This window comes from Tachysurus fulvidraco, chromosome 16, assembly GCF_022655615.1.
Source record: "Tachysurus fulvidraco isolate hzauxx_2018 chromosome 16, HZAU_PFXX_2.0, whole genome shotgun sequence".
In the NCBI taxonomy this organism is placed as follows: domain Eukaryota; kingdom Metazoa; phylum Chordata; class Actinopteri; order Siluriformes; family Bagridae; genus Tachysurus; species Tachysurus fulvidraco.
In genome coordinates, this window is record NC_062533.1 from 21,679,551 (window position 1) to 21,705,988 (window position 26,438).

Sequence of the window (26,438 nt, forward strand, 5' to 3'; positions counted from 1 at the left end):
GGCAGGTTAATGAGGGGGCAGCTGAGAAGGATAATGTGGGGGCAGCTGGACAGGGTAATGTGGGGGCAGCTGGGCAGGGTAATGAGGGGGCAGCTGAGAAGGATATAGTGGGGGCAGCTGGGCAGGGTAATGTGGGGGCAGCTGAGAAGGATAATGTGGGGACAGCTGGGCAGTGAAATGTGGGGGCAGCTGGGCAGGTTAATGAGGGGGCAGCTGAGAAGAATAATGTGGGGGCAGCTGGGCAGGGTAATGAGGGGGCAGCTGAGAAGGATAATGTGGGGGCAGCTGAGAAGGATAATGTGGGGGCAGCTGGGCAGGGTAACGAGGGGGCAGCAACTGGGGTGTGATGATGCAGATACAATTAAGAGGAGTTCAGGTTACTGAGAATACAAAGGAGTGATGACAGAGATGACATCACTGTGAGTCTGAATACTGAGATGATGGCAGGAGTCGGGGTTAGTGATGGTATAACTGATGCTAAAGGAGAACGGTCAAAAGGGGAGGATACAGGTGATGTAGAGATGAGGGATGAAGACACACTGTCGGACATTTCTGGTGTTGGGTCTCAGGTAATGGACGATACGTACTCTATAGATGCTTTTTTGGACAAAACCTTCGGCAAAGTCATTGGTGTAAAAGGTTTTTTCTCAGATGTAGAAAAATTCATAACGTCGGTTTTGTTACTGCAGAAAACAGATGAAACGATATTAAGGAAAAGCAAAGCACCAAATCCATAAAGATAAATGACCAAACTACACGTGGTGTTTTCACTTCTTTACTTAATCAGTTTATGCTCCTAATGATGACACTAAAGAATGTTATTGGTAATTATGATGAAAGTATGTGTCTTATACTGGGGGTGGGGGTGGGGGTAATTGTACTACTGATTTTATTGTCCATAGAAATGGTGACGAGCCCCATCATCAATCAGGTGTTGCCACTAATCACCCAGTCTAGTGTCATCTCATTCATTCTGTGAGCTAATGATAAAGATCTGGGTTGCTGGTTTGACTAAACTCCAGTTTGGTGACTAATATAACTGCATTATTAACAGTGTAAGAGAACGTTTTCTGATATCTGTTTATTCAGTACAAAAAGAACATATTATTCATTCTGTATGATTGTTTCTCCCAAATAATAAAATGCACTGAAACTGATTTTATTTGTTTTTGACAGTCGTTATTTATTGTGTATGAACACATTAATACTCTACAGTTACTTTGCATGGTAATGTGGGGGCAGCTGGGCAGGGTAATGAGGGGGCAGCTGAGAAGGATAATGTGGGGGTAATTAAACATTACTCAGGAACGTACAATGTATTAGAAAGATTAGACAATATTTCCTTATCAATATCTCCAGCAGAAGCTTTCTTAAACATCTCAAACCAAATATGAAATGTAACATAAACTATACTGTATTTTATTTTAGATCACTGGACGCATTAGATCACAAGTCATTCTGCTTATTATTATTATTATTATTATTATTATTATTATTATTATACTGTCCGTTTTTCTGTTCATTATGTTTAATATTTGTGTAATTTGAGCATTTATTAGTGACCTATAGTGATATGTATAATGGTGACCTATAGTGATATGTATAATGGTGACCTATAGTGATATGTATAATGGTGACCTATAGTGATATGTATAATGGTGACCTATAGTGATATTTATAATGGTGACCTATTGTGATATGTATAATGGTGACCTATAGTGATTATGTATAATGGTGACCTATAATGATATGTATAATGGTGACCTATAGTGATATGTATAATGGTGACCTATAGTGATATGTATAATGGTGACCTATAATGATATGTATAATGGTGACCTATAGTGATATGTATAATGGTGACCTATTGTGATTATGTATAATGGTGACCTATAATGATATGTATAATGGTGACCTATTGTGATTATGTATAATGGTGACCTATAGTGATATGTATAATGGTGACCTATTGTGATTATGTATAATGGTGACCTATAATGATATGTATAATGGTGACCTATTGTGATTATGTATAATGGTGACCTATAATGATATGTATAATGGTGACCTATAATGATATGTATAATGGTGACCTATAGTGATATGTATAATGGTGACCTATAGTGATATGTATAATGGTGACCTATAGTGATATGTATAATGGTGACCTATAGTGATATGTATAATGGTGACCTATAGGGATATGTATAATGGTGACCTATAGTGATATGTATAATGGTGACCTATTGTGATATGTATAATGGTGACCTACCTATAGTGATATGTATAATGGTGACCTATAGTGATATGTATAATGGTGACCTATAGTGATATGTATAATGGTGACCTATAGGGATATGTATAATGGTGACCTATAGTGATATGTATAATGGTGACCTATAGTGATATGTATAATGGTGACCTATAGTGATATGTATAATGGTGACCTATAGTGATTATGTATAATGGTGACCTATTGTGATATGTATAATGGTGACCTATAGTGATATGTATAATGGTGACCTATAGTGATATGTATAATGGTGACCTATAGTGATTATGTATAATGGTGACCTATAGTGATATGTATAATGGTGACCTATAGTGATATGTATAATGGTGACCTATAGTGATATGTATAATGGTGACCTATAGTGATTATGTATAATGGTGACCTATAGTGATATGTATAATGGTGACCTATAGTGATTATGTATAATGGTGACCTATAGTGATATGTATAATGGTGACCTATAGTGATATGTATAATGGTGACCTATAGTGATATGTATAATGGTGACCTATTGTGATTATGTATAATGGTGACCTATAGTGATATGTATAATGGTGACCTATAGTGATATGTATAATGGTGACCTATAGTGATATGTATAATGGTGACCTATAGTGATATGTATAATGGTGACCTATAGTGATATGTATAATGGTGACCTATAGTGATATGTATAATGGTGACCTATTGTGATATGTATAATGGTGACCTATAGTGATATGTATAATGGTGACCTATTGTGATTATGTATAATGGTGACCTATAATGATATGTATAATGGTGACCTATAGTGATATGTATAATGGTGACCTATAGTGATATGTATAATGGTGACCTATAGTGATATGTATAATGGTGACCTATAGTGATTATGTATAATGGTGACCTATAATGATATGTATAATGGTGACCTATAGTGATATGTATAATGGTGACCTATAGTGATATGTATAATGGTGACCTATTGTGATATGTATAATGGTGACCTATAGTGATATTTTCACCTACATTAATATTATTTGGAATTCTTCTCTTCTGTTGAAGGGGCGTGGCCTGAAACGACGTGCCTTACGTGTATACATACGTGACGTATAGGGAAGCGTGATGACGTTATTGTTTCTTACGCATGTTAGCTGGTGCAGTGTCTCCGGAGATACAGGGGTACTTTGGGGCAGATCAGTGGCAGTAAATCCGTAAATAATGCGCGTGTTCTCATGCTGTGACTATCGGGTGTGAGTCTTAGTCTGGGTATTAACTGGCTCTGTTCTGTAAAGCGTGAGCGCGCTAACCGGCTTTATGCCGTTCTGTTTGTAGGCTATGCTATGCTAGGCTATGCTAGGCTAAGCTAGGCTAAGCTAGGCTAGGCTGTTTTCCAGCATGTATCCTGCGTGGGGCGGTTATGGTGGTGGTGGAGGCCCGCAGCCTCAGCAGTTCTGTCCGCGCAATCAGCCTTTCCGCGGTCCGCCTCCGCAGGCGGGGAGTTTCGCGGGATATGGAGCTCCATCTCCGGCTGCATCGTCTAACTTCTCGAGTCTACACGAGCAGCATCTCCAGCAGATGCAGCAGCTGCAGCAGCTCCATCAGCGGCAGCTCCAGTCCGTGTTGCACTACAACAATGCTAACAATGCTAACAGCGCTGCTCCGGGTCCAGCAGCTCCCCCACAGTGGACCGGACCTGCGGCAGGATTTCCACCGCCTCCTACTCACTTTACACCGGATTCTACTCAAAACAGAAGCGCCGCACAACCTGAACTGCCAAGTGCACCTCCACCTGCGCCCAAAAACAGCACATCAACACCATCACACACCTCTAACACCCCCAGCACCAATAATACACACACCACCTCCACCGCGGAGAGTGCAGCAGCCCCGAAGGAGACCACAGACCTGTCTGCCATGTCACTACACGTAAGAAGCTTCATTACACCATCACATCTCTCTAAGTCATAACAGATCCATCTACAATATCGGTAAGGTTAGGGACTCACAGCAGGACACACATGGACAGTGGTTAGGGACTCACAGCAGGACACACATGGACAATGGTTAGGGAATCACAGCATAACACACATGGACAATGGTTAGGGACTCACAGCAGGACACACATGGACAATGGTTAGGGACTCACAGCAGGACACATGGACAATGGTTAGGGACTCACAGCAGGACACACATGGACAGTGGTTAGGGACTCACAGCAGGACACACATGGACAATGGTTAGGGACTCACAGCAGGACACACATGGACAGTGGTTAGGGACTCACAGCAGGACACACATGGACAATGGTTAGGGACTCACAGCAGGACACACATGGACAATGGTTAGGGAATCACAGCATAACACACATGGACAATGGTTAGGGACTCACAGCAGGACACACATGGACAATGGTTAGGGACTCACAGCAGGACACATGGACAATGGTTAGGGACTCACAGCAGGACACACATGGACAATGGTTAGGGACTCACAGCATTACACACATGGACAATGGTTAGGGACTCACAGCAGGACACATGGACAATGGTTAGGGACTCACAGCAGGACACATGGACAATGCTGTAAGTGTAAATCGTGTACAACACATTCCTCCATCTCTCACCTGATGTCACTGTACTGGTACATGGTGTCACTGTACTGGTACATGGTGTCACTGTACTGGTACATGGTGTCACTGTACTGGTACATGGTGTCACTGTACTGGTACATGGTGTCAATGTACTGGTACATGGTGTCACTGTACTGGTACAGGGTACAGAGAGACAGATGAGTAGACTGGTACATGGTCTGCTGGGATGGGTTATATTCACAGACAGGCTGGACAATGTAATTAGAGATGAACGATGATGAAGTCGGTGTGTTTCAGGTCCCTGGTATTGTTCTGTTGTATGTGAACCCACATGTAGTTATTTAATTATATAATGAACCCTGATGTAGTGTAAGTGTGTGTCTACAGGAGCAGCAGGACTACTGGTATAAGCAGCACCTCCAAAATCTTCAAAAGCTAAAAAATGAGAAGGCGAAGCAGGGCAGCACAGACATGCCACCAGCCCCGCCCCCACCCCATGAAGCCCCACCACCACCACCACCCAAAGAGGAGCCCCCTCCCCCTCCCCCACCTGATGAGAAGGTAATCATTATTAGGATTCAGCATCATTACATCAAATCATTTCTGCACTATTTCAGCATACGATGCTATTAATTACAGGATAATGACCAGCTGCCTGTCTTTGTCTGTCTGTCATACTTAGCCCAACATGGTGGAGTCTGCAGATCCGGCAGAGGCAGCAAGGTTGCAGCAGTTGCAGGTGGCAGCAGCACAATGGCAGCAGGTTCAGTACCACAGAGCGGGGTATCAGTACCAGGCCCTAATGCAGGAACACACACAACTCCAACAGATACTGCACCGGTACCAACAGGTCATCCAGCAACCGGCACACATACAGGTACACACATGCAGAGGTTTATGGACCTGTATTCCTACCTACCAGATTTTACCTGCCATACTGTTTTAGTTTCATTTTAAGTATGCTGTTAGGTTGTCTTCGTTAATCTTAGGTCCTATTCATGATGGGATCGTATATGGCATTAAGTACAGGTGTTATAAACTAAATGAATGGAGTGAAACAGCTCGTGCATGTCTTCTGTTATAATCAACGGAAGGCTGGCATTATAAACATGCATAATACAGTAGGGGTATTAAACCCCTGCTGAAATAATGATTTAATCCCTTACAAAGAAATTAATGGCCTACAATTTTTGGTGTTAGGTTTATTTTAACAAAAAATCCAGAAAAAGAAATGAAATAAAGGTTATACATTAATTTTAATTTGATTAAGTGAAATAAGTATCTGAACCAGCACGATTTTTGACCCCAAACATCGGCTATGTTCTCCTGAGGCACATTAGTCCTGTCCCTTTAGGAAAGTAATCCTAATCTCAGTTCATGTGTATAAAAGACACCTATCACACAATCGGTGTCTCCCATTTAAACCTGTCCACCACCAAGGGCAAGACCAAAGAGCTTTCACAGGACGTCAGGCACAAGATCGTAGACCTGCATAAGGCTGGAATGGGCTACAAGAATCTTGGAGAGAAAGAGACTGTTGTTGGTGCAATAATTAGAAAATGGAAGAAATACAAGATAGCATTTTATTGTTCACCTCATGGGGTAATAATGATCCTGAGAAAGGTGCTGGATCAGCAAAGCATTACATGGGAGGAGCTTGTTAATGATCTCGAGAGCTGGTCACAGTCACCAAGAAACGCCCAAGGCAGCAAAGGAGTGGCTCAAGAAGAACCACATTAAGATCGTGGAGTGGTGTAGCCAGTCTCCACACCACCTCAGGACATCTGTGGATGGAGTTGAAACTTTAAGTAAAATCCAAGCAAAATCTACATGTACCTTCAGGTCTCTTGAGATGTGGTGACTAACCACAAGAAACATCTCACCTCAAGGGTTTCCCACCAAGTCACATTTTGCTTGAGGATCAAATACTTATTTCAGCCAATTAAATAATGTATAACCTGTATTTAATGTGTTGTTGATATTCTGTGTCTCTGTTTTAATAAAACTTCTGGACCATTGAATTCTTTGTAAGGAGGTAAACTTACCAGATCAGCAGGGGATCATTCTTTCCCCCTCTGTGTGTTTTCTTCAGTGGAGATGATGTATGAAATCTAAATGCCTTGAAGGTGGCATTCAGAGACCTGTTCCTAATGCTAGGTGTGAACAGCGATGTGTCTCAGCTGACCACTTGTGATCATCACATGAATGTTGTACCAGGTATAAAGAGTGCATTAGTGTTCTTTATTTTAAATGTCTTTTCTCTCTGACCTTTAGTCCATGCCTGTAGACATGCAGTTGCAGCACTATGAGATTCAGCTACAGCAGTTTGCTCCAGTGTTACAGGACTGGGACAGACACTTTAAACTCTGGCTGGACCAGTTCCAGGCATATCCTCACAAAGATCAACTACAGGAGTATGAAGGTCAGTGGAGACAGTGGCAGGAGCAGATGAACTCCACTTCAGTGCATCTGAATGAACGTGTGAGCACACTGAGGGACATGAAACAGCCGTATGGAACTGGTGAAGCTCACGGAGGTGTGATGGGACCGTATGGGCAGCCTCGCCTTCCTGCACCAGACGTAGGTCCCTCTATGGCACCGAATAGTAAGGATCTTTCCTCAGGCCCTCCTCAGGGTACAAATCCAACCAATCTTCCAGGACCAAATACTGTAGAATCTAGTCCACTTCCAGGATCAGAGAGTCCTATTGGTTCTTCTGGAGCAGGAGCAAGACATCCTGGTCCTAATGGAAGGTTTGAAGGCCCAAGAGGTCCAAGGTAAGTCCTTCATTTCCTAGAAGTTCTTCTCAACTATGGAATTCTGTAAAAGTGTGCCAGCTCATTGGACCTCTGAGTACTATTTGGACGCTTGTGTGAAATAATCCCACCGTTAACATTGTTGGGCCCTTAAGTAAGACCTTAAACCGTGGTCTTCGTCTGTGTTCTGTATCAGTTGTAAATGATTGTTAACTTAACACTCGAGTTAAGCAGTTTTTTTGCTTTCCTGTCTTTAATTGTATGTTTTGTAGGTTTGAAGGTCCCAGAGGCTTGAGATTTGAACCACCACCACAACGATTTAGTGGACCGCCTAGATTTGATGGTGGTCACCGCTTTGGCATGCCTCCTCGAGGTAATCAGCTTCAGTCAGGACCTCCAGCTAGATTTGAGAACCCTCTTAGACAGAGTCCACCTTCTCGCTTTGAGAGACCGCCTGGACCACACCTGGGTCTGCCTCCACGATCTGTTCCTGCCCCACAAGATAAGCCTGGTACTGATCAAACAAACCTGCAGCTGGGTAAAACTGATCCTTCTCATGGTTCTCTACCTCAGAGTGTGACCACAGTCAAGAATGAAAACAAAATCCCTCACAATAAAACAGAGCAAAAGTCCATGTCGGATGATGTAATGGATTCAGGTGATGGTTTCTTTGTTCAAAGTGATCCGATTCCTCAGTCTCAAGCTGACAAAGGCAAAAAGCCCGAGACAGTCAGACAGGATGGTAATGAGGAGGAGTCAAAAAAGGATACCTCCAAAATGACTTCGTCGTCATCCTCATCTGCACCTGTCCAAACAATGCACACCCCGAGTGCTGGCAATAAAACCCCAGAAGCACCAAAAAATATTAGTGCACCACAGCAACGACCACAGCCTCCTCAACAAGGCAAGTTCCAGCCCGACATGCCCAAGGAACCTTCTGGTACACCACATGAGATGAATCAGAGTGGCCCTCCGAATACTCTCCGTGGCCGGGGGAGGGGTCAGGGTCATTTACCAATACGTGGAAGGGGACGTGGGCGTGGTCGAGGACAAATTGGCAGACCTATTGGTCCAGCAGATCCTAGTCATCACAGGGAAGAAGCTTCATATGACCACCAGCCAGCATTGGAAGAGGATTACAGTTGGGGTGACCATTCCCAAGAGAAACACGGAATGAAGGATGAACAAGAAGCTCATGAGATATGGCAGACTGAAGAGCATCACTTCCAGAAAGAGTATTATGAAGAGACTGAAGAGCGAGCACCACCCAGAGGTAGGATGGATCCTTTAGAGGTACCAAAGGGACACTGGGAAGAAGAACAGTCAGAGTACTGGGAGCATGGCGATCCATACTGGTCAGACAATAGACCTCCAATGATGCACCATAGACCCTCTTTTCCTCCTGAAGGACCTAGGCGTCCTCCTTTCCATCCACGCTTTATGCACCATGGTCCACGACGTCCTCGACCACTATCAGATATGGAACGTGACCCACATGGGCCTCCTCACATGGGCCCTCGTTTTCGACGTGGTGGTCCAGGTCCCTGGGGGCCACCACCTCGCCATGATATGATGAGACGACCCCCTCCACCACCTCATGAATTGTTGGAGAGGAAGCCGATGGGTCCACCCGGGTACCTTGAAGAAATGGACCGAGATCCTGGCTGGCCTCAGCAGCATGCCCGGGAACCCAGACATCTTCCTTTACCCCCTCATGAAGTGATGGATAGGGATGTGAGAAGGCCACCCATGCGGCCACATCCAATGGTGAGAGAGAGGTGGAGAAGACCGCCACATGAAGAGCCTCAGGGAGAGTATGAGCAGGAATATGGCACTGAGTTTGGCCCTGAGGATGATGGGTATGGAGGACCTTCACCTGATTACCGTCACCGGGATTACAGGGAAGGTGAAGAAATGTACCACTCGAGAGAGGACTGGAGACGAGAGCGTCCGGATTGTGACTTTCCTCCACATCCACCATGCGGGCTACCATCCGACCACCTCAGAGATGATCCCTGGAGGGAGGAAAGGGACAGACCGTTCTCATTTGAGAACGAGGATCGAATCAGAGCAGAGCGAAGAGGACCTGGTTTTGTTGACAGACCTCTGTATATGGACAGAGATCAGGACCCTCCTTTTCATTCTCATCCTGATTGGGAAAGACCACCACCACCACCTACACTGCCAGAGAGAGTATACCCAGATCCAACTGAAGAAACTCGACCTCTTTATGAGAGGAACACAGAACTCCCCATGGCACCACAGAGCAGTGTTCCAGAAGCGTCACTTGATCAGATATCACCAGGTGGAACCAAAACGGTTCTCGCGCTGTCTCAGAGGCAGCATGAGATCATCCTCAAAGCTGCTCAGGAGCTGAAGATGATCAGGTACATGGATACAGATGCTGATGCACATTACCATGTTATTTTGATTTAGTGGGATTGATCATTTTACTTATTTCTGAAAAACAGAGAACTTCAAGAGAGTAAAAAGGTTCTGGGAGACGCTTCTAATCCGGAGTCTACTGGAATGCCCCCTGAAATTTCTGCAGGTCTCCTTGGACTTGAAATTCCACCTGAGGTTAAAACTGCTCTTCAGGTAGAGCCTTGTTTTGATTGATTTTTATAATCGTGTTTGACCTCGGATCAGCTTCTGAATTCCTAATTTCCCATGCAAAAGTTTACGAGTATTTTGTCTGAAACTGGACAGGACGTTTCTGGTAGATTCTTGGAATCTGGAATGCAGCAGCCAAACCAAGTCACAGGTTTCCTCCATACAGCATCAGCACCACCTCCTAAACCCAACTTCATCGCTAAAACGGTGGATTACGGTCACGGTCATGGTAAGTGTTCGATATGTTGCACAGTGAGTATGTTAAATATTGTTTTAGGAAACCTTATGATTTTTTTTCTGTAAACAGATGTGGGTGTCAAGGTGGAAAGGATGTCGTACGGGGAGAGGATCGTGCTGAGACCTGACCCGCTCCCATCTGACCGTCCGTACGAGAAAGGTTGGTTTGTTCTTCATTATAACTGGTGTGTTATTGCTAGTAGGTGCTAGTAAATAAATAATGTTTTCATTACGTTAGAGCTGCTTGGACGGCGAGATCTGTACTATGATAGAAGAGGAGATTCCTACATGGATCAGCGGGAGTATGGAAGAGATCGGGAAAGAGAAATGTTCCGAGACAGGCCGCCCCTGGATTACGATCGGGATCGACTAGAAAGAGAACGCTACCTCAGAGATGATAGGTGTGAATCCTATAGGTGTGAGAGCTGTGTTATTGTTAGTTTACTTCATTTTCCCTTCATTGGCTCTTTCCTCTCTCTTTAGGCCGCCCCCAGGCCCACCTCGTCCTACTTATCGGGATCGAGAGAGGGATACGAGAGAACACTCGAGCCGCTCCAGTCGAGACCGCGAGCCATATAACCGCCCAGGCTACGAACGATCTTCATACGAAAGAAGTCTTGAGCGTTATGATCACGGGGCTTCGACTTACGGAAGTGAGAACGGGGGGATTTGTTTATAAGCTGTAAAAGCAGGAAGTGAACTGAGCACCTGAGATGTATGCTGTTTGTTCTCAGGTGACAGGAGAAGTTACCCTGACGAACCCCCTCCACCACCTTCTGTTCCCCAACGTGTGGAGAAGAAACCTGAGACTAAGAATGTTGATGATATTCTGAAACCACCAGGACGAGCGAATCGTCCCGAAAGGGTAAAGAACCTCACGGTCACACATGGACAAATGATAAGCCCAAAAATGTACTGCTGTAGTTTATAGATTGCTTTAATTTTGCTTTGTAACGACATGCAGACAAATAAAATGTAGTTCTGTGTAACTGTGTCTGAATAACACCAATTATTATTTATTTGTCTTCTTACAGATTGTGGTAATAATGCGAGGGTTACCAGGAAGTGGGAAGAGTCATCTGGCAAAGCTCATCCGGGTAACAACACACACACACACACACACACACACACACACACACACACACACACACACACACTGTGTTAGAGCACCACTACCTGGTGATTTTCTATTAAACAGCATCACGTGCATAATGTGTGATTTTCACTTCCAGGATAAGGAGGTGGAGTTTGGTGGAGCTCCACCCAGAGTGCTCGGCCTCGATGATTATTTCATGACCGAAGTGGAAAAAGAAGAGAAAGACCCCGATACTGGGAAGCGTATTAAAACTAAGGTTAGGATTCAAATATGCTTTAGAACATTTATGGTCTGTGTGTGTGTAGGTGTGTATATTTGTCTGGGTGTGTGGGTGTGTGGGTGTGTATATCTGTCTGTGTGGGTGTGTATATCTGTCTCTGTGTGTGTGTGTGTGTATATCTGTCTCTGTGTGTGTGTGTGTATCTGTCTGTGTGTGTGTGTGTGTGTGTGTGTGTGTGTATATCTGCAGACAGGCAGACACACAGACAGACGATTGTCAGAATTCTGTACAATTAGACATGACATGGTAAATAAAGTCCCGCCGGTTCACATGTTTACACAGAGCAAACTTTTTGCCCTGGGAGAATGTTGATGGGAATGAAAAGGGAGTGAGAGTTAAAGTAGGAGAAAAGAGTCAGAGAGGAAGTCATTAATGAGAAGGGAATGAGGTGACCATCAGAGGAGGGACTTGGTAATGTGCAGAGGAACCTGAGGAATAGGAGAGAGGCAGCTGAAGGCACAAGACGTTTTATGAGGAAAGAAATGAGTTAAGGCAGTTTTAAGTCCCTGCTAATTCTAACTGATGCAGGTTGTTGTATGTCAGTTATCTAGTTATCTCAGTAATGTCAGTTATCTCAGTAATGTCAGTAATCTAGTTATCTCAGTAATGTCAGTTATCTCAGTAATGTCAGTTATATCAGTAATATCATTTATCTAGTTATCTCAGTAATGTCAGTTATATCAGTAATGTCAGTAATGTCAGTTATCTCAGTAATGTCAGTTATCTAGTTCTCAGTAATGTCAGTTATCTAGTTCTCAGTAATGTCAGTTATCTCAGTAATGTCAGTTATCTAGTTATCTCAGTAATGTCAGTAATGTCAGTAATGTCAGTTATCTAGTCCTCTCTATAAAACTGTCATTAATGTGTACACAGCCTGCTTTTCCTCAGTATTAGCGAGATGATGTTGTGAAACTCCTAAACATTGGACATCTCAGTAATTCTACAGTGATCATGTTGCTGTGAAGTGTGTTGGTGATAGAACATTTTCAGGACACCACTGATGGACCCAGTGAGATGTCTTACAAACATAAATGAACAGTGTGACTAACGCATCATTTTACTGCCTTCTTACAGTTAGCTGTGTCATGTCATGTCATGTCATGTGTTTATAACCTGGGAAATGGTTTAGATTTCCTGTTAATGAAAACCTTCTGTTTGAGACAACACAAGACCTCCAGATGGTCGGTGTGATCAGTTAGTAACGTGGACATGAAGATTGTTTCATCATCTAAATGGTGTTGCAGGTCCTCGAGTACGAGTATGAGCCAGAGATGGAAGACACCTACAGGAACAGCATGCTGAAGACCTTCAAGAAGACGCTAGACGACGGCTTTTTCCCCTTCATCATACTCGACGCCATCAATGATAAAGTCAAATACTTTGATCAGTTCTGGAGTGCAGCCAAGACCAAAGGGTTTGAGGTGCGCCGTCTGTCACTCGCCAAGTGTGTACAGCTGTGTGATTGGTGACCGTCTCACTGCAGTATGTCTCATGTCCCACAGGTGTATGTGGCCGAGGTCTCTGCTGACCATCAGATTTGTGCCAAGAGGAACATTCATGGACGCAAGCTGAAGGACATCGTGAAGGTCTTTGCTTATTTTTTACATAACCGTACAGAAGTGGAGTCAATCAGGAACAGGGGTAAACTGGGTGTGTAAGGAGCAAATGGAGGGGTAATAAGGGGTAAATTGAGGCAAATGTATTATTATAGTAGAACAACTGAACACGTGTGACCTGTCACGTGTGTATCAGTAAAGTCACGAGAGAGAAACATGCTTGTGTCTGTGTCGGGGTTCATGTCTATATGGTGAAGCACACAAAACTCATACGGTCATGTTCTCTACAGTCACTGCAGTGAATATGGTGCAACACACACACTCACACACATACACACACTCACACACACACACATACAAACACACACACTCACATACACACACTCACACACATACACACACACTCACACACACATACTCACATACACACTCACATACACACATACACACACACAGATACACACACTCGCATACATACACACACACACATACACACACACGCACACATACACACACACACAGATACACACACTCGCATACATACACACACACACGCACACATACACACACGTACACACACTCGCATACACACGCACACATGCATACACACAAATACACACACACGCACACATACACACACACACACACTTGCATACACGCAAATACACACATACACACACACTCACATACATACACGCACACATGCATACACACAAATACACACACACACATACACACACACATACACACTCACTTTTGCTCACCAATAAAAACAGACTCTAGTGTCACAAGTTGCTCAGTGGATCTGCTTCAATAATACCTGCATAGGAGTCATGGCGTAATGAGGGATGTCAGGACGTGAAGTGAACGGTATATTTATTGTGTGTTACACAGCTGGCCAACAGCTGGGAATCGGCCCCAGTGCACATGGCACGTCTGGACCTGCGCTCACTGCTACAGGATGCTGCTATTGAGGAGGTGTGTAATGTCTAGTGCACTGCCACTCTCATGTGTTTACATTATGGTGGTGGTGAACGTTCACTGTGTCCCAGGTGGAGATGGAAGACTTTAACCCATCTGACATGGACACTGCAGCTGAGGAGAAGAAGGAGGAAGAGGAGGAGGCAGATCTGGTAGGACTTGGATATTTCTGCATGTTTTCTCTGTTTATTCTGTAACTTAAGGTTTGGGATTTTTACTGTTTAATACTTTAGTGCTGGCTGTTTAAGTGAACAGAGAAATTATTAATTATATAATAGGCTTTAAACATGTTTAATGTGTTAGTTTACTAATTAAACACTTTGTTCCAGTTCTCCTTGTTTTTATGAATTATTTGTGAGATTTCACCTTTAATCTGTGGTTTACAGCTAATAAGTGTTTTTATTAAGATTACATACAAAAGTATGTTTTAAACTTTAATAATTTGCTGCTTCAGATGTAAAATGTCTGCATGTAAAGACTTTGATCAGATTCAGTGGTTTAAAATAAAGAGAGAAATAGATTTACCTTTAAACACTACTCTATACCCAGGCGTTATATCTGTTTATAACTCCCTGATGGGTCCTCATAAGCTTATACAAGATGCAGACGTAATTACATTCCTCATAGTTTGTGTTTACGTTTGTAGATATTTGTGTAATGTGTGTGAGTGTGAGTGTGTGTGTGTGTGTGAGTGTGTGTGTGTGTGTAATATTTACCCAAATTTGATGATCATTAACATACTGAGCAGATAAAAGGTAAGTAAGGAAGTAAAACTGTTTTAATTGTAAACATAACATTGTGTGCAGTAAAGCTAGTAATGGCTGTGGTAACAGTAAACGTCTACATCAGGGGTGTCGAACTCACAGTGGGCCAGAATACACAACTGAGATAAAGTCACGGGCCAGAATACACAACTGAGATAAAGTCATGGGCCAAACTGAATATTTAATGTAAAATTAACTACAACTGATCAGTAAAGTTCAACCTTTTTCAGGTGTAAACAAACTTTAGTTTTACTTAAACACAGGATTTAGAACAACCAGAGCTCATTATTACAAACACATAAGAAATTAAATTAGAAATAAAGGACACATCAGTGATGTTCATGTCACAAACTTTGACCCTACACTTTTTGACAAACTCCCACATTAAAGGGCAGATTTTGCTGTTTCTGCTGCCACAATAAAGCTTTACAGCCTTTACAGCAGCTTCACTTTTTATTTAGCTTTCATGAACATAGTCTGACGGGAAACCAGACTGTTTTCATCTCCTCCACCTTCTGGAGCTTCTGCTTTACGTCCAGGTCCTTATACGTCTCATAATGTTTCGTGTCATAGTGTCTTCTTATGTTATATACTGTCGTTACAGACACGTTAGCTCCGTTAGCACACAACACAAACAGGTCTGTCCTTTATATACGTGAACAGATAATCTGTCTCCCTCCTGTCCTGTAAGCTCCTATTGTCCATCTGTCATTTGGACATTTTTGTGGAGGGTGAATTAACTTGCCCCATGTGACTGTAACAGGGTTGTTAATGACTGTCAACAGAGAATGAGGGGCGCTTGCTGTTCGTGAGTACGTGTCAATACAGTGGCAAGGCACTCTGGGATTTGTAGTATTAGCGTAGCATGCGGCTAGTCAGCTGTAATGCACATCTGATATGATCTCACGGGCCAGATATAATTACATGTAATTATATAATTAATTATAGAATTATATATGAATGCGGGCCTGATTTTGACACCCCTGGTCTAGACTAGAGCAATGTCTGCGGTAATGTCTGCGACGTCTGCGGTAATGTCTGCGGTAATGTCTGCGACGTCTGCGGTAATGTCTGCGACGTCTGCACTGACATCTGCGGCAAGTGGAAATGTGTCTCAAGTTAGTAACGTGGTAAAGCTAAACATCTAAAGTAAAGCAACATCTGTACTGACGTCTGCACGGCAAAGGCGGGGACGTCTTCTGTGGTAACGAGAATCTGTAATTACCGTAATTCCTGAAGTAATGTTGTGTTTACATGCATATATTAAGCATGTCACACAACGTGTGTGTGTGTGTGTGTGTGTGTGTGTGTTGGACGGGGTTTTGTCACTGTATATTTTCTTTGTGATAAAAAGCATGTGTTGAGATTAGCTTGACGTATCGTGGTAGCGAGACCTAGCATAACGCTAACAACAACTATGGAGAGTAATGTCTATAAAAAACTAGTCCTGTATAATATTTTATATAAACTGTAGTAAAGTTACTTTACAGGTAGTCATTATTATTAATCTAATAAGGCCTCTAATAAACCTAATAATGTCCATATGAGAGTTAATAATGCATTATAGACAATGTGTATAGTAACGTTTAGAGAAACTGTGTGTTCAGTCACAGTAGTGACATTAAAGGTAATAATGCAGTAAATAATATTGTGTAAAGATAATGACCTCATTAAGGAAATGGGGGGGGGGTGTATAATATATAGTAATGTAAAGTTGTAACTGTACATAATCATTACTCTGTGTGTGTGTGTGTGTGTGTGTGTTTATGGTGAATATTCCCCCTGAGTATAACAGCGTGTGATGATCTGAACCTTACCTTCATTGTGTATAACAGTTGCTCACATCAGAGCCCTCGCACCGTTGCCCCTCGTCAGTATCTCGGGGTTTTGGGCCTGAGATCATTGCCATATTCATTATGAAGCAGTTTCCTGGGTCTTAAAAACGTCACCCTAGTTCTGGTTCATTATGAATGTCAGTGGTGTAATTTAGCTGATGTTCCTCACACACACACTGTACTGTGTGTACATGGAGATCTGCAGCTCCACACTAAACTCTTTATCGTCTCAGTAATGTCTCACTTGGTCTGTGAGAACATATAAACTATATTAAACCTGAACCACACCATTATGGCTAATGTTTTTCTTTTCAAACAATCATTTCCATCCTCTTCATGCAAACAGCCATCATCCCTCGCTCCATCTCTCTCTCTCTCGCTCTCTCTCTCTCTCTCGTCTCGTCTCTCTCTTCATGGATGATCATTAACGGCTGGAGTGTCTTTCTGTAATTTAGGGATACCTTCCCAAAAGCAAATGGGAGATGGACACATCTGAGGCCAAACTGGGTACGTAAGCTGTTTATTCTCTATAAATTCTACTGTGTTTGTTTGTTGTGTTGATTTCAGCACAGTTTTACACCCTTTAGTGTTTATTGTGTTGATGTCAGCACAGTTTTACACCCTTTAGTGTTTATTGTGTTGATTTCAGCACAGTTTTACACTCTTTAGTGTTTATTGTGTTGATTTCAGCACAGTTTTACACCCTTTAGTGTTTATTGTGTTGATTTCAGCACAGTTTTACACCCTTTAGTGTTTATTGTGTTGATTTCAGCACAGTTTTACACCCTTTAGTGTTTATGTTGATGTCAGCACAGTTTTACACCCTTTAGTGTTTGTAGTAGCAGATAATTTATTGTAAAGGTTCAGAGAAAGGAGCTTGTGCTCAGTCCTTAGACAGATGATCAGAGTTCTAGTTCGTGACCTCATTCTCAGGTTTAATAATGAGTCATTACACACCTAACAGGTTCCACTCATGACCTCAGTGATGTTTTACTTTAAACAGATAAGTTAGATGGTTTAGCTGGAGGAGGGAAGAGGAAGCGGGACGTCTCGGCCATGGAAGACTTTTTACAGCTGCCTGATGATTACGCCAGCCGCATGTCCCAACCGGGCAAGAAAAGGGTAAATAATGCAAAGTCCCTGCTTTCATGTGTATATTATACCCCCTGGGGTTTATCAGGGATTTGATCTTGTGTGTGTGTGTGTCTCTTTGTGTTTTTGTATGTGCGTGTGTGTGTATACATGTGCGTGTGGTTTTTTGTGTGTGTTTTTGTATGTGCGTGTGTGTGTCTGTGTGCGTGTGTGTGTGTGTATACATGTGTGTTTTTTTTGTGTGTATACGTGTGCATGTGTTGTTGTTTTTTGTGTGTATATATGTGTGTATATATACGTGTGTGTGTGTGTGTGTGTGTGTGTGTGTGTGTGTGTGTGTGTGTGTGTGTGTGTGTATATGTGTGTGTGTGTGTATATGTGTGTGTGTGTGTGTGTGTGTGTGTGTGTATATGTGCGTGTGTGTGTGTGTGTGTGTGTGTGTGTGTAGGTGCGCTGGGCTGATTTAGAGGAGCAGAAGGATGCTGATCGGAAGCGAGCGATCGGGTTTGTAGTTGGACAGACAGACTGGGAGAAGATCACTGATGAGAGCGGACAGTTAGCGCAGCGTGCGCTCAATCGCACTAAATACTTTTAGACCTGTTTAAAGTCCCCTGTGTTCACACAGCACACGGTAAGTACACGTATGTGCAGATCACTTTACTGTCCCTGCTGTCTGCCTCACTACAGCTGGGACCACATCAGTGTGAACATGCTGAATAAGTCGCATTATTATGTCTTCATAGAGCTGCGTAGAGGATCAGACATGGGGGGGGGGCAGATCATGACATGTGATGGGGGTGTGAGACAGATCATGAGATGTGATGGGGGTGTGAGACAGATCATGAGATGTGATGGGGGTGTGAGACAGATCACGAGATGTGATGGGGGGTGTGAGACAGATCACGAGATGTGATGGGGGGTGTGAGACAGATCACGAGATGTGATGAGGTGGGTGTGTGTGTGTGTGTGTGTGTGTGTGTGTGACAGATCACTGTGATAACCTGTGTATTAATACAGTGTGCTGCTGTTCACAAACACGGACATCACCGTGGAAACGTGTAGCTGATGTGCATGTGGATTGCATTGTGTTATTTAGTGTGAATGAGATCAGATATTAATCAGATAAAGACTCTGTACCACAGGGTCAGATCACACACCCTAGTGACACAATAAACCAAGGGGGTTGTCATGCAGGATTCATTTATTCTGATTAACACTCAACCCTCTGTTTATATTAGTGTTCACCTTTATATGTACATACACACACACACACACTGATGTATTAGATGTGTGATGTTTATTAGTAGTGTTTACCAACACACACACACACACACACACACACACTGATGTATTAGATGTGTGATGTTTATTAGTAGTGTTTACGCGCACACACAGACGCGCACACACAGACGCGCGCACACACACACACACTGATGTATTAGATGTGTGATGTTTATTAGTAGTGTTTACAAACACACACACAGACACACACACACACACACTGATGTATTAGATGTGTGATGTTTATTAGTAGTGTTTACAAACACACACAGACGCGCGCGCGCACACACACACACACTGATGTATTAGATGTGTGATGTTTATTAGTAGTGTTTACAAACACACACACAGACACACACACACACACTGATGTATTAGATGTGTGATGTTTATTAGTAGTGTTTACAAACACACACACAGACACACACACACACTGATGTATTAGATGTGTGATGTTTATTAGTAGTGTTTACCAACACACACACACACACACTGATGTATTAGATGTGTGATGTTTATTAGTAGTGTTTACCAACACACACACACACACACACACTGATGTATTAGATGTGTGATCATGTATGGACACTAACACTAACCCTAGTGTTGTGGAAGTTTGGAAGTGTCAGTGTCAGTAACAGTGTCAGTAACAGTATCGGTGTCAGCAACAGTGTCAGTAACAGTATCGGTGTCAGTAACAGTGTCCGTGTCAGTAACAGTGTCCGTGTCAGTAATAGTGTCATTGACAGTATCGGTGTCGGTATCCGTGTCGGTATCCGTGTCAGTATCCGTGTCAGTATCCGTGTCAGTATCCGTGTCGGTATCCGTGTCGGTGTCGGTGTCAGTATCCGTGTCGGTATCAGTGTCGGTGTCAGTAACAGTGTCAGTATCAGTAACAGTGTCCGTGTCAGTATCGGTGTCGGTAACAGTGTCGGTATAGGTGACAGTGTCGGTATAGGTGACAGTGTCGGTATAAGTAACAGTGTCGGTAACAGTGTCGGTAACAGTGTCGGTAACAGTGTCGGTAACAGTGTCGGTAACAGTGTCGGTAACAGTGTCGGTAACAGTGTCGGTAACAGTGTCGGTAACAGTGTCGGTAACAGTGTCGGTAACAGTGTCGGTAACAGTGTCGGTAACAGTGTCGGTAACAGTGTCGGTAACAGTGTCGGTAACAGTGTCGGTAACAGTGTCGGTAACAGTGTCGGTAACAGTGTCGGTAACAGTGTCGGTAACAGTGTCGGTAACAGTGTCGGTATAGGTGACAGTGTCGGTATAGGTGACAGTGTCGGTATAGGTGACAGTGTCGGTAACAGTGTCGGTAACAGTGTCGGTAACAGTGTCGGTAACAGTGTCGGTAACAGTGTCGGTAACAGTGTCGGTAACAGTGTCGGTAACAGTGTCGGTAACAGTGTCGGTAACAGTGTCGGTAACAGTGTCGGTAACAGTGTCGGTAACAGTGTCGGTAACAGTGTCGGTAACAGTGTCGGTAACAGTGTCGGTAACAGTGTCGGTAACAGTGTCGGTAACAGTGTCGGTAACAGTGTCGGTAACAGTGTCGGTAACAGTGTCGGTATAGGTAACAGTGTCGGTATAGGTAACAGTGTCGGTATAGGTAACAGTGTCGGTATAGGTAACAGTGTCGGTATAGGTAACAGTGTCGGTAACAGTGTCGGTAACAGTGTCGGTAACAGTGTCGGTAACAGTGTCGGTAACAGTGTCGGTAACAGTGTCGGTAACAGTGTCGGTAACAGTGTCGGTAACAGTGTCGGTAACAGTGTCGGTAAGTGTCGGTATACGTAACAGTGTCGGTATACGTAACAGTGTCGGTATACGTAACAGTGTCGGTATAGGTAACAGTGTCGGTATAGGTAACAGTGTCGGTAACAGTGTCGGTATACGTAACAGTGTCGGTATACGTAACAGTGTCGGTATACGTAACAGTGTCGGTATACGTAACAGTGTCGGTATACGTAACAGTGTCGGTATACGTAACAGTGTCGGTATAAGTAACAGTGTCGGTAACAGTGTCGGTATAGGTAACAGTGTCGGTATGAGTAACAGTGTCGGTAACAGTGTCGGTATAGGTAACAGTATCAGTAACAGTGTCGGTATCAGTAACAGTGTCGGTATCGGTAACAGTGTCGGTATAAGTAACAGTGTCGGTATAAGTAACAGTGTCGGTATACGTAACAGTGTCGGTATACGTAACAGTGTCGGTATACGTAACAGTGTCGGTATACGTAACAGTGTCGGTATAGGTAACAGTGTCGGTATAGGTAACAGTGTCGGTATAGGTAACGGTGTCGGTATAGGTAACAGTGTCGGTATAGGTAACGGTGTCGGTATAGGTAACAGTGTCGGTGTCGGTAACGGTGTCGGTAACAGTGTCGGTAACAGTGTCGGTAACAGTGTCGGTAACAGTGTCGGTAACAGTGTCGGTAACAGTGTCGGTAACAGTGTCGGTAAGTGTCGGTATACGTAACAGTGTCGGTATACGTAACAGTGTCGGTATACGTAACAGTGTCGGTATACGTAACAGTGTCGGTATAGGTAACAGTGTCGGTATAGGTAACAGTGTCGGTATAGGTAACAGTGTCGGTAACAGTGTCGGTATACGTAACAGTGTCGGTATACGTAACAGTGTCGGTATACGTAACAGTGTCGGTATACGTAACAGTGTCGGTATAAGTAACAGTGTCGGTAACAGTGTCGGTATAGGTAACAGTGTCGGTATGAGTAACAGTGTCGGTAACAGTGTCGGTATAGGTAACAGTATCAGTAACAGTGTCGGTATCAGTAACAGTGTCGGTATCGGTAACAGTGTCGGTATAAGTAACAGTGTCGGTATAAGTAACAGTGTCGGTATACGTAACAGTGTCGGTATACGTAACAGTGTCGGTATACGTAACAGTGTCGGTATACGTAACAGTGTCGGTATAGGTAACAGTGTCGGTATAGGTAACAGTGTCGGTATAGGTAACAGTGTCGGTATAGGTAACAGTGTCGGTATAGGTAACAGTGTCGGTATAGGTAACAGTGTCGGTATAGGTAACAGTGTCGGTATAGGTAACAGTGTCGGTATAGGTAACAGTGTCGGTATACGTAACAGTGTCGGTATACGTAACAGTGTCGGTATACGTAACAGTGTCGGTAACGGTGTCGGTAACGGTGTCGGTAACGGTGCCGGTAACGGTGCCGGTAACGGTGTCGGTATACGTAACAGTGTCGGTATAAGTAACAGTGTCGGTATAAGTAACAGTGACGGTATAAGTAACAGTGTCGGTAACAGTGTCGGTAACAGTGTCGGTATAGGTAACAGTGTCGGTATAGGTAACAGTGTCGGTATAGGTAACAGTGTCGGTATAGGTAACAGTGTCGGTAACGGTAACAGTGTCGGTGTCGGTAACGGTGTCGGTAACGGTGTCGGTAACGGTGTCGGTAACGGTGTCGGTAACGGTGTCGGTAACGGTGTCGGTAACGGTGTCGGTATACGTAACGGTGTCGGTATAGGTAACAGTGTCGGTAACGGTAACGGTGTCGGTAACGGTGTCGGTAACGGTGTCGGTAACGGTGTCGGTAACGGTGTCGGTATACGTAACGGTGTCGGTATACGTAACGGTGTCGGTATAGGTAACGGTGTCGGTATAGGTAACGGTGTCGGTATAGGTAACGGTGTCGGTATAGGTAACGGTGTCGGTATAGGTAACGGTGTCGGTATAGGTAACGGTGTCGGTATAGGTAACGGTGTCGGTATAGGTAACGGTGTCGGTATACGTAACGGTGTCGGTATACGTAACGGTGTCGGTATACGTAACGGTGACGGTGACGGTGACGGTGTCGGTGACGGTGACTGTGTCGGTATAGGTAACAGTGTCGGTATAGGTAACAGTGTCGGTATAAGTAACAGTGTCGGTAACAGTGTCGGTATAGGTAACAGTGTCGGTATAGGTAACAGTGTCGGTATAGGTAACAGTGTCGGTATAGGTAACAGTGTCGGTATAGGTAACAGTGTCGGTATAGGTAACAGTGTCGGTAACAGTGTCGGTAACAGTGTCGGCAACAGTGTCGGCAACAGTGTCGGCAACAGTGTCGGCAACAGTGTCGGCAACGGTATAGGTGACGGTGTCGGTATAGGTGACGGTGTCGGTATAGGTGACGGTGTCGGTATAGGTGACGGTGTCGGTATAGGTGACGGTGTCGGTATAGGTGTCGGTGTCGGTATAGGTGTCGGTATAGGTGACGGTGTCGGTGACGGTGACGGTGTCGGTGACGGTGTCGGTGACGGTGACGGTGTCGGTGACGGTGTCGGTGACAGTGTCGGTGACAGTGTCGGTGTCGGTGTCAGTAACAGTAACATTGTCAGTAACAGTGTCAGTAACAGTGTCATTGACAGTATCGGTGTGTCAGTATCAGTGTCAGTGTCATTGACAGTATCGGTGTGTCAGTATCAGTATCGGTGTGTCAGTAACAGTGTCATTGACAGTATCGGTGTGTCAGTAACAGTGTCATTGACAGTATCGGTGTGTCAGTAACAGTGTCAGTGTCAGTAACAGTGTCAGTAACAGTATCGGTGTCGGTATGCCGGTCAGCAGGCAGGACTATAAAGGGTCACAGTTTATTCCCATTGCTGCTCAACAAGTCCCAGTGCTGTCTGTAACGTACACAGGGGGAGGGGCTCTGATCTGTCGTTACACTGAGTGTTAATCAGCATCGTCAGGTGGTGGCTACATTACACGTGATCAGGATGAATCTAGAATGGTACAGGGTGGTACGGGGTGTGTTGTGGTGGTACAGGGTGGCACAGGATGGTTGGGGTGGTACGGGGTGTGTTGGGGTGGTACAGGATGGTTGGGGAGGTACGGGGTGTGTTGGGGGTGGTACAGGGTGGTACAGGATGGTTGGGGTGATACGGGGTGTGTTGGGGGTGGTACAGGATGGTTGGGGTGGTACAGGGTGGTTGGGGTGGTACGGGGTGGGTTGGGGTGGTACAGGGTGGTTGGGGTGGTACGGGGTGGGTTGGGGTGGTACGGTGTGGTTTGGGTTGTACAGGATGGTTGGGGTGGTACGGGGTGGTACAGGGTGGTACGGGGTGGTTGGGGTTGTACAGGATGATTGGGGTGGTACGGGGTGTGTTGGGTTGTACAGCATGGTTGGGGTGGTACGGAGTGTGTTGGGGGTGGTACAGGGTGGTTGGGGTGGTACGGGGTGTGTTGGGGGTGATACAGGGTGGTTGGGGTGGTACAGGGTGTGTTGGGGTGGTACAGGGTGGTTGGGGTTTTGTGGGTGTGAGGGCAGTTAGTGTTCTGCGTATTAAAGGCATTAATCTTATTGTGTGTTTCAGGTTCTCAGCGGTGGATACGATGAGCTCCATGCTGTGATTAGTTAATTGATGCGGTGCAGATTAGGCCACGCCCCCTGACAGTCGTCTCTCCTGCAGTATCTTAAATATTTTGTTAACCTGAGTGTTAATGTTTGTTACTCAGGTGTCCTGCAGTTATCATGTTTATTTCAGTGTTTAGACTGATGTGCTTTTGTTTTTTAATCCATGTGATTCTCTCAGACTGTACTTTCATACACACCCCAATAAACACAACAGCAAACAGTGTGACACACACACACACGGCTCTGGGCTTCTTATTGTCTCACACTGAGTTTCAGCTGTCTGCAGTGTGCTGTGGACGTGTCACAGGTAAGATCAGAACACACTGATGATTACATCCTGAGAGATGGCCCACTGAAAGGTCCTGCTGGATATTGTGTAAACATCTCACACCACCGAACATCTCACACCACCGAACATCTCACACCACCGAACATCTCACACCACCGAACATCTCACACCACCGAACATCTCACACCACCAAACATCTCACTCCAAACCTGTGTGTGTGTGCGCGAGTGTGTGTGTGTGCGCGAGTGTGTGTGTGTGTGCGCGAGTGTGTGTGTGTGTGCGCGAGTGTGTGTGTGTGTGCGCGAGTGTGTGTGTGTGTGCGCGAGTGTGTGTGTGTGTGCGCGAGTGTGTGTGTGTGTGCGCGAGTGTGTGTGTGTGTGCGCGAGTGTGTGTGTGTGTGCGCGAGTGTGTGTGTGTGTGTGCGCGAGTGTGTGTGCGCGTGCGTGCGAGTGTGTGGGAGTGAGTGAGTGCGTGCGAGTGTGTGGGAGTGAGTGAGTGCGTGCGAGCGAGTGAGTGTGTGCGTGCGAGCGCGTGCGAGTGAGCGTGTGCGAGTGAGTGTGCGTGAGTGTGCGTGAGTGAGTGTGCGTGCGTGCGTGAGTGAGTGTGTGCATGCGTGCGTGTGTGCGTGAGCGTGCGTGTGAGAGTGTGTGTGTGTGTGTGTGTGTGTGTGTGTGTGGAGACCTTTAGCACATGCTGTAGAAATGAGTGATGTGCTTCGAGGTTGCTTTCAAAAGTGTTACATATTAAAGTACACAGAAGTGCGTCAGGTACGGAGCCGAGGTACGGAGCCGAGGCACAGAGACGAGTAACTGAGGCACTGAATGTGTTCAACTGAGGAAGGACAAAAGTGATGATTCAGCAGAACAAAGAGCTTTTTCACAAGAAAGTGATGACCTTCATGTACAGTTTAAAGGTAATGAGTAAGTGTTAAAGCACTCAGTGCAAACTGTTATGGGGACATTAAAGGGTTAACTACAGAGGAGTTCTGTAGAACCTGCTGTCTTCATACTGCTGCATCTCTGACACACACACACACACACAGGCACCCTAACGTGTTGGGCCGTGTCAGACACGTGATTACTCCACACACTGGGGGTGTGTGTGTGTATTTGTGTGTGTATTTGTGTGTTTGTGAGCATGAACATAATCATGGTTCCTTTATCTTTATCATTATAGATGTCCTGTTAGAGAACCAGTGGGAGATCCTGTAAAGTGTGCTGATCTCACAGATGTTTTTACTCAGGAGTGTTTAGTGTTAAACACAGAGCTTGGGTGTGGCCATGCACCTGAGATCATCTGCTTCATCGCTCCACCTTCCTCCATGATCAGGTGTAACTGCAGCCGTGCTGACCCTGGGGATCACACTGGGTTGTAGAGGTGTGTATGTGTGTAGGTGCAGTACATCATTCTG

The 26,438-nt window shown here is 44.6% G+C and overlaps 2 protein-coding genes across 3 annotated transcripts in view; both read left to right on the forward strand.

Moving 5' to 3' along the window:
• The first annotated feature begins 3,395 nt into the window (after nucleotides 1–3,395).
• On the forward strand, nucleotides 3,396–26,339 carry ylpm1 (YLP motif containing 1). 2 transcript variants are annotated; one of them, XM_027140210.2, is made up of 21 exons: nucleotides 3,396–4,201; nucleotides 5,253–5,426; nucleotides 5,548–5,742; nucleotides 7,140–7,642; nucleotides 7,894–10,008; nucleotides 10,093–10,219; nucleotides 10,331–10,463; nucleotides 10,542–10,631; nucleotides 10,710–10,872; nucleotides 10,955–11,124; nucleotides 11,206–11,336; nucleotides 11,506–11,568; nucleotides 11,704–11,823; nucleotides 13,092–13,268; nucleotides 13,350–13,433; nucleotides 14,298–14,381; nucleotides 14,456–14,536; nucleotides 17,439–17,490; nucleotides 17,987–18,105; nucleotides 18,524–18,706; nucleotides 24,698–24,972. In XM_027140210.2, the coding sequence occupies exons 1-20, from the start codon at nucleotides 3,671–3,673 to the stop codon at nucleotides 18,668–18,670; spliced, it is 5,259 nt and encodes a 1,752-aa protein (XP_026996011.2). In that variant the 5' UTR covers nucleotides 3,396–3,670; the 3' UTR covers nucleotides 18,671–18,706; nucleotides 24,698–24,972. The 2 variants fall into 2 exon arrangements, with proteins under 2 accessions (XP_026996011.2, XP_047657811.1); XM_047801855.1 differs by lacking the exons at nucleotides 17,439–17,490; nucleotides 17,987–18,105; nucleotides 18,524–18,706; nucleotides 24,698–24,972 and adding an exon at nucleotides 26,204–26,339.
• The window catches only part of cep170bb (centrosomal protein 170Bb), a 38,728-nt gene continuing 38,567 nt past the window's right edge, over nucleotides 26,278–26,438 (forward strand). Inside the window, exon 1 of the mRNA XM_027140211.2 lies at nucleotides 26,278–26,404. The gene's annotated coding sequence lies outside the window, so the exon portion shown is untranslated. The remainder of the gene's footprint in view (nucleotides 26,405–26,438) is intronic.

Coding starts and splice junctions, on each gene's coding strand:
- ylpm1 (XM_027140210.2), top strand. CDS start 3,671: ATGTATCCTGCGTGGGGCGGTTATGGTGGTGGTGGAGGCCCGCAGCCT. Junction 10,464..10,541: donor GGATTACGGTCACGGTCATG/GTAAGTGTTCGA, acceptor TTCTGTAAACAG/ATGTGGGTGTCAAGGTGGAA. Junction 11,337..11,505: donor GAGCGAATCGTCCCGAAAGG/GTAAAGAACCTC, acceptor GTCTTCTTACAG/ATTGTGGTAATAATGCGAGG.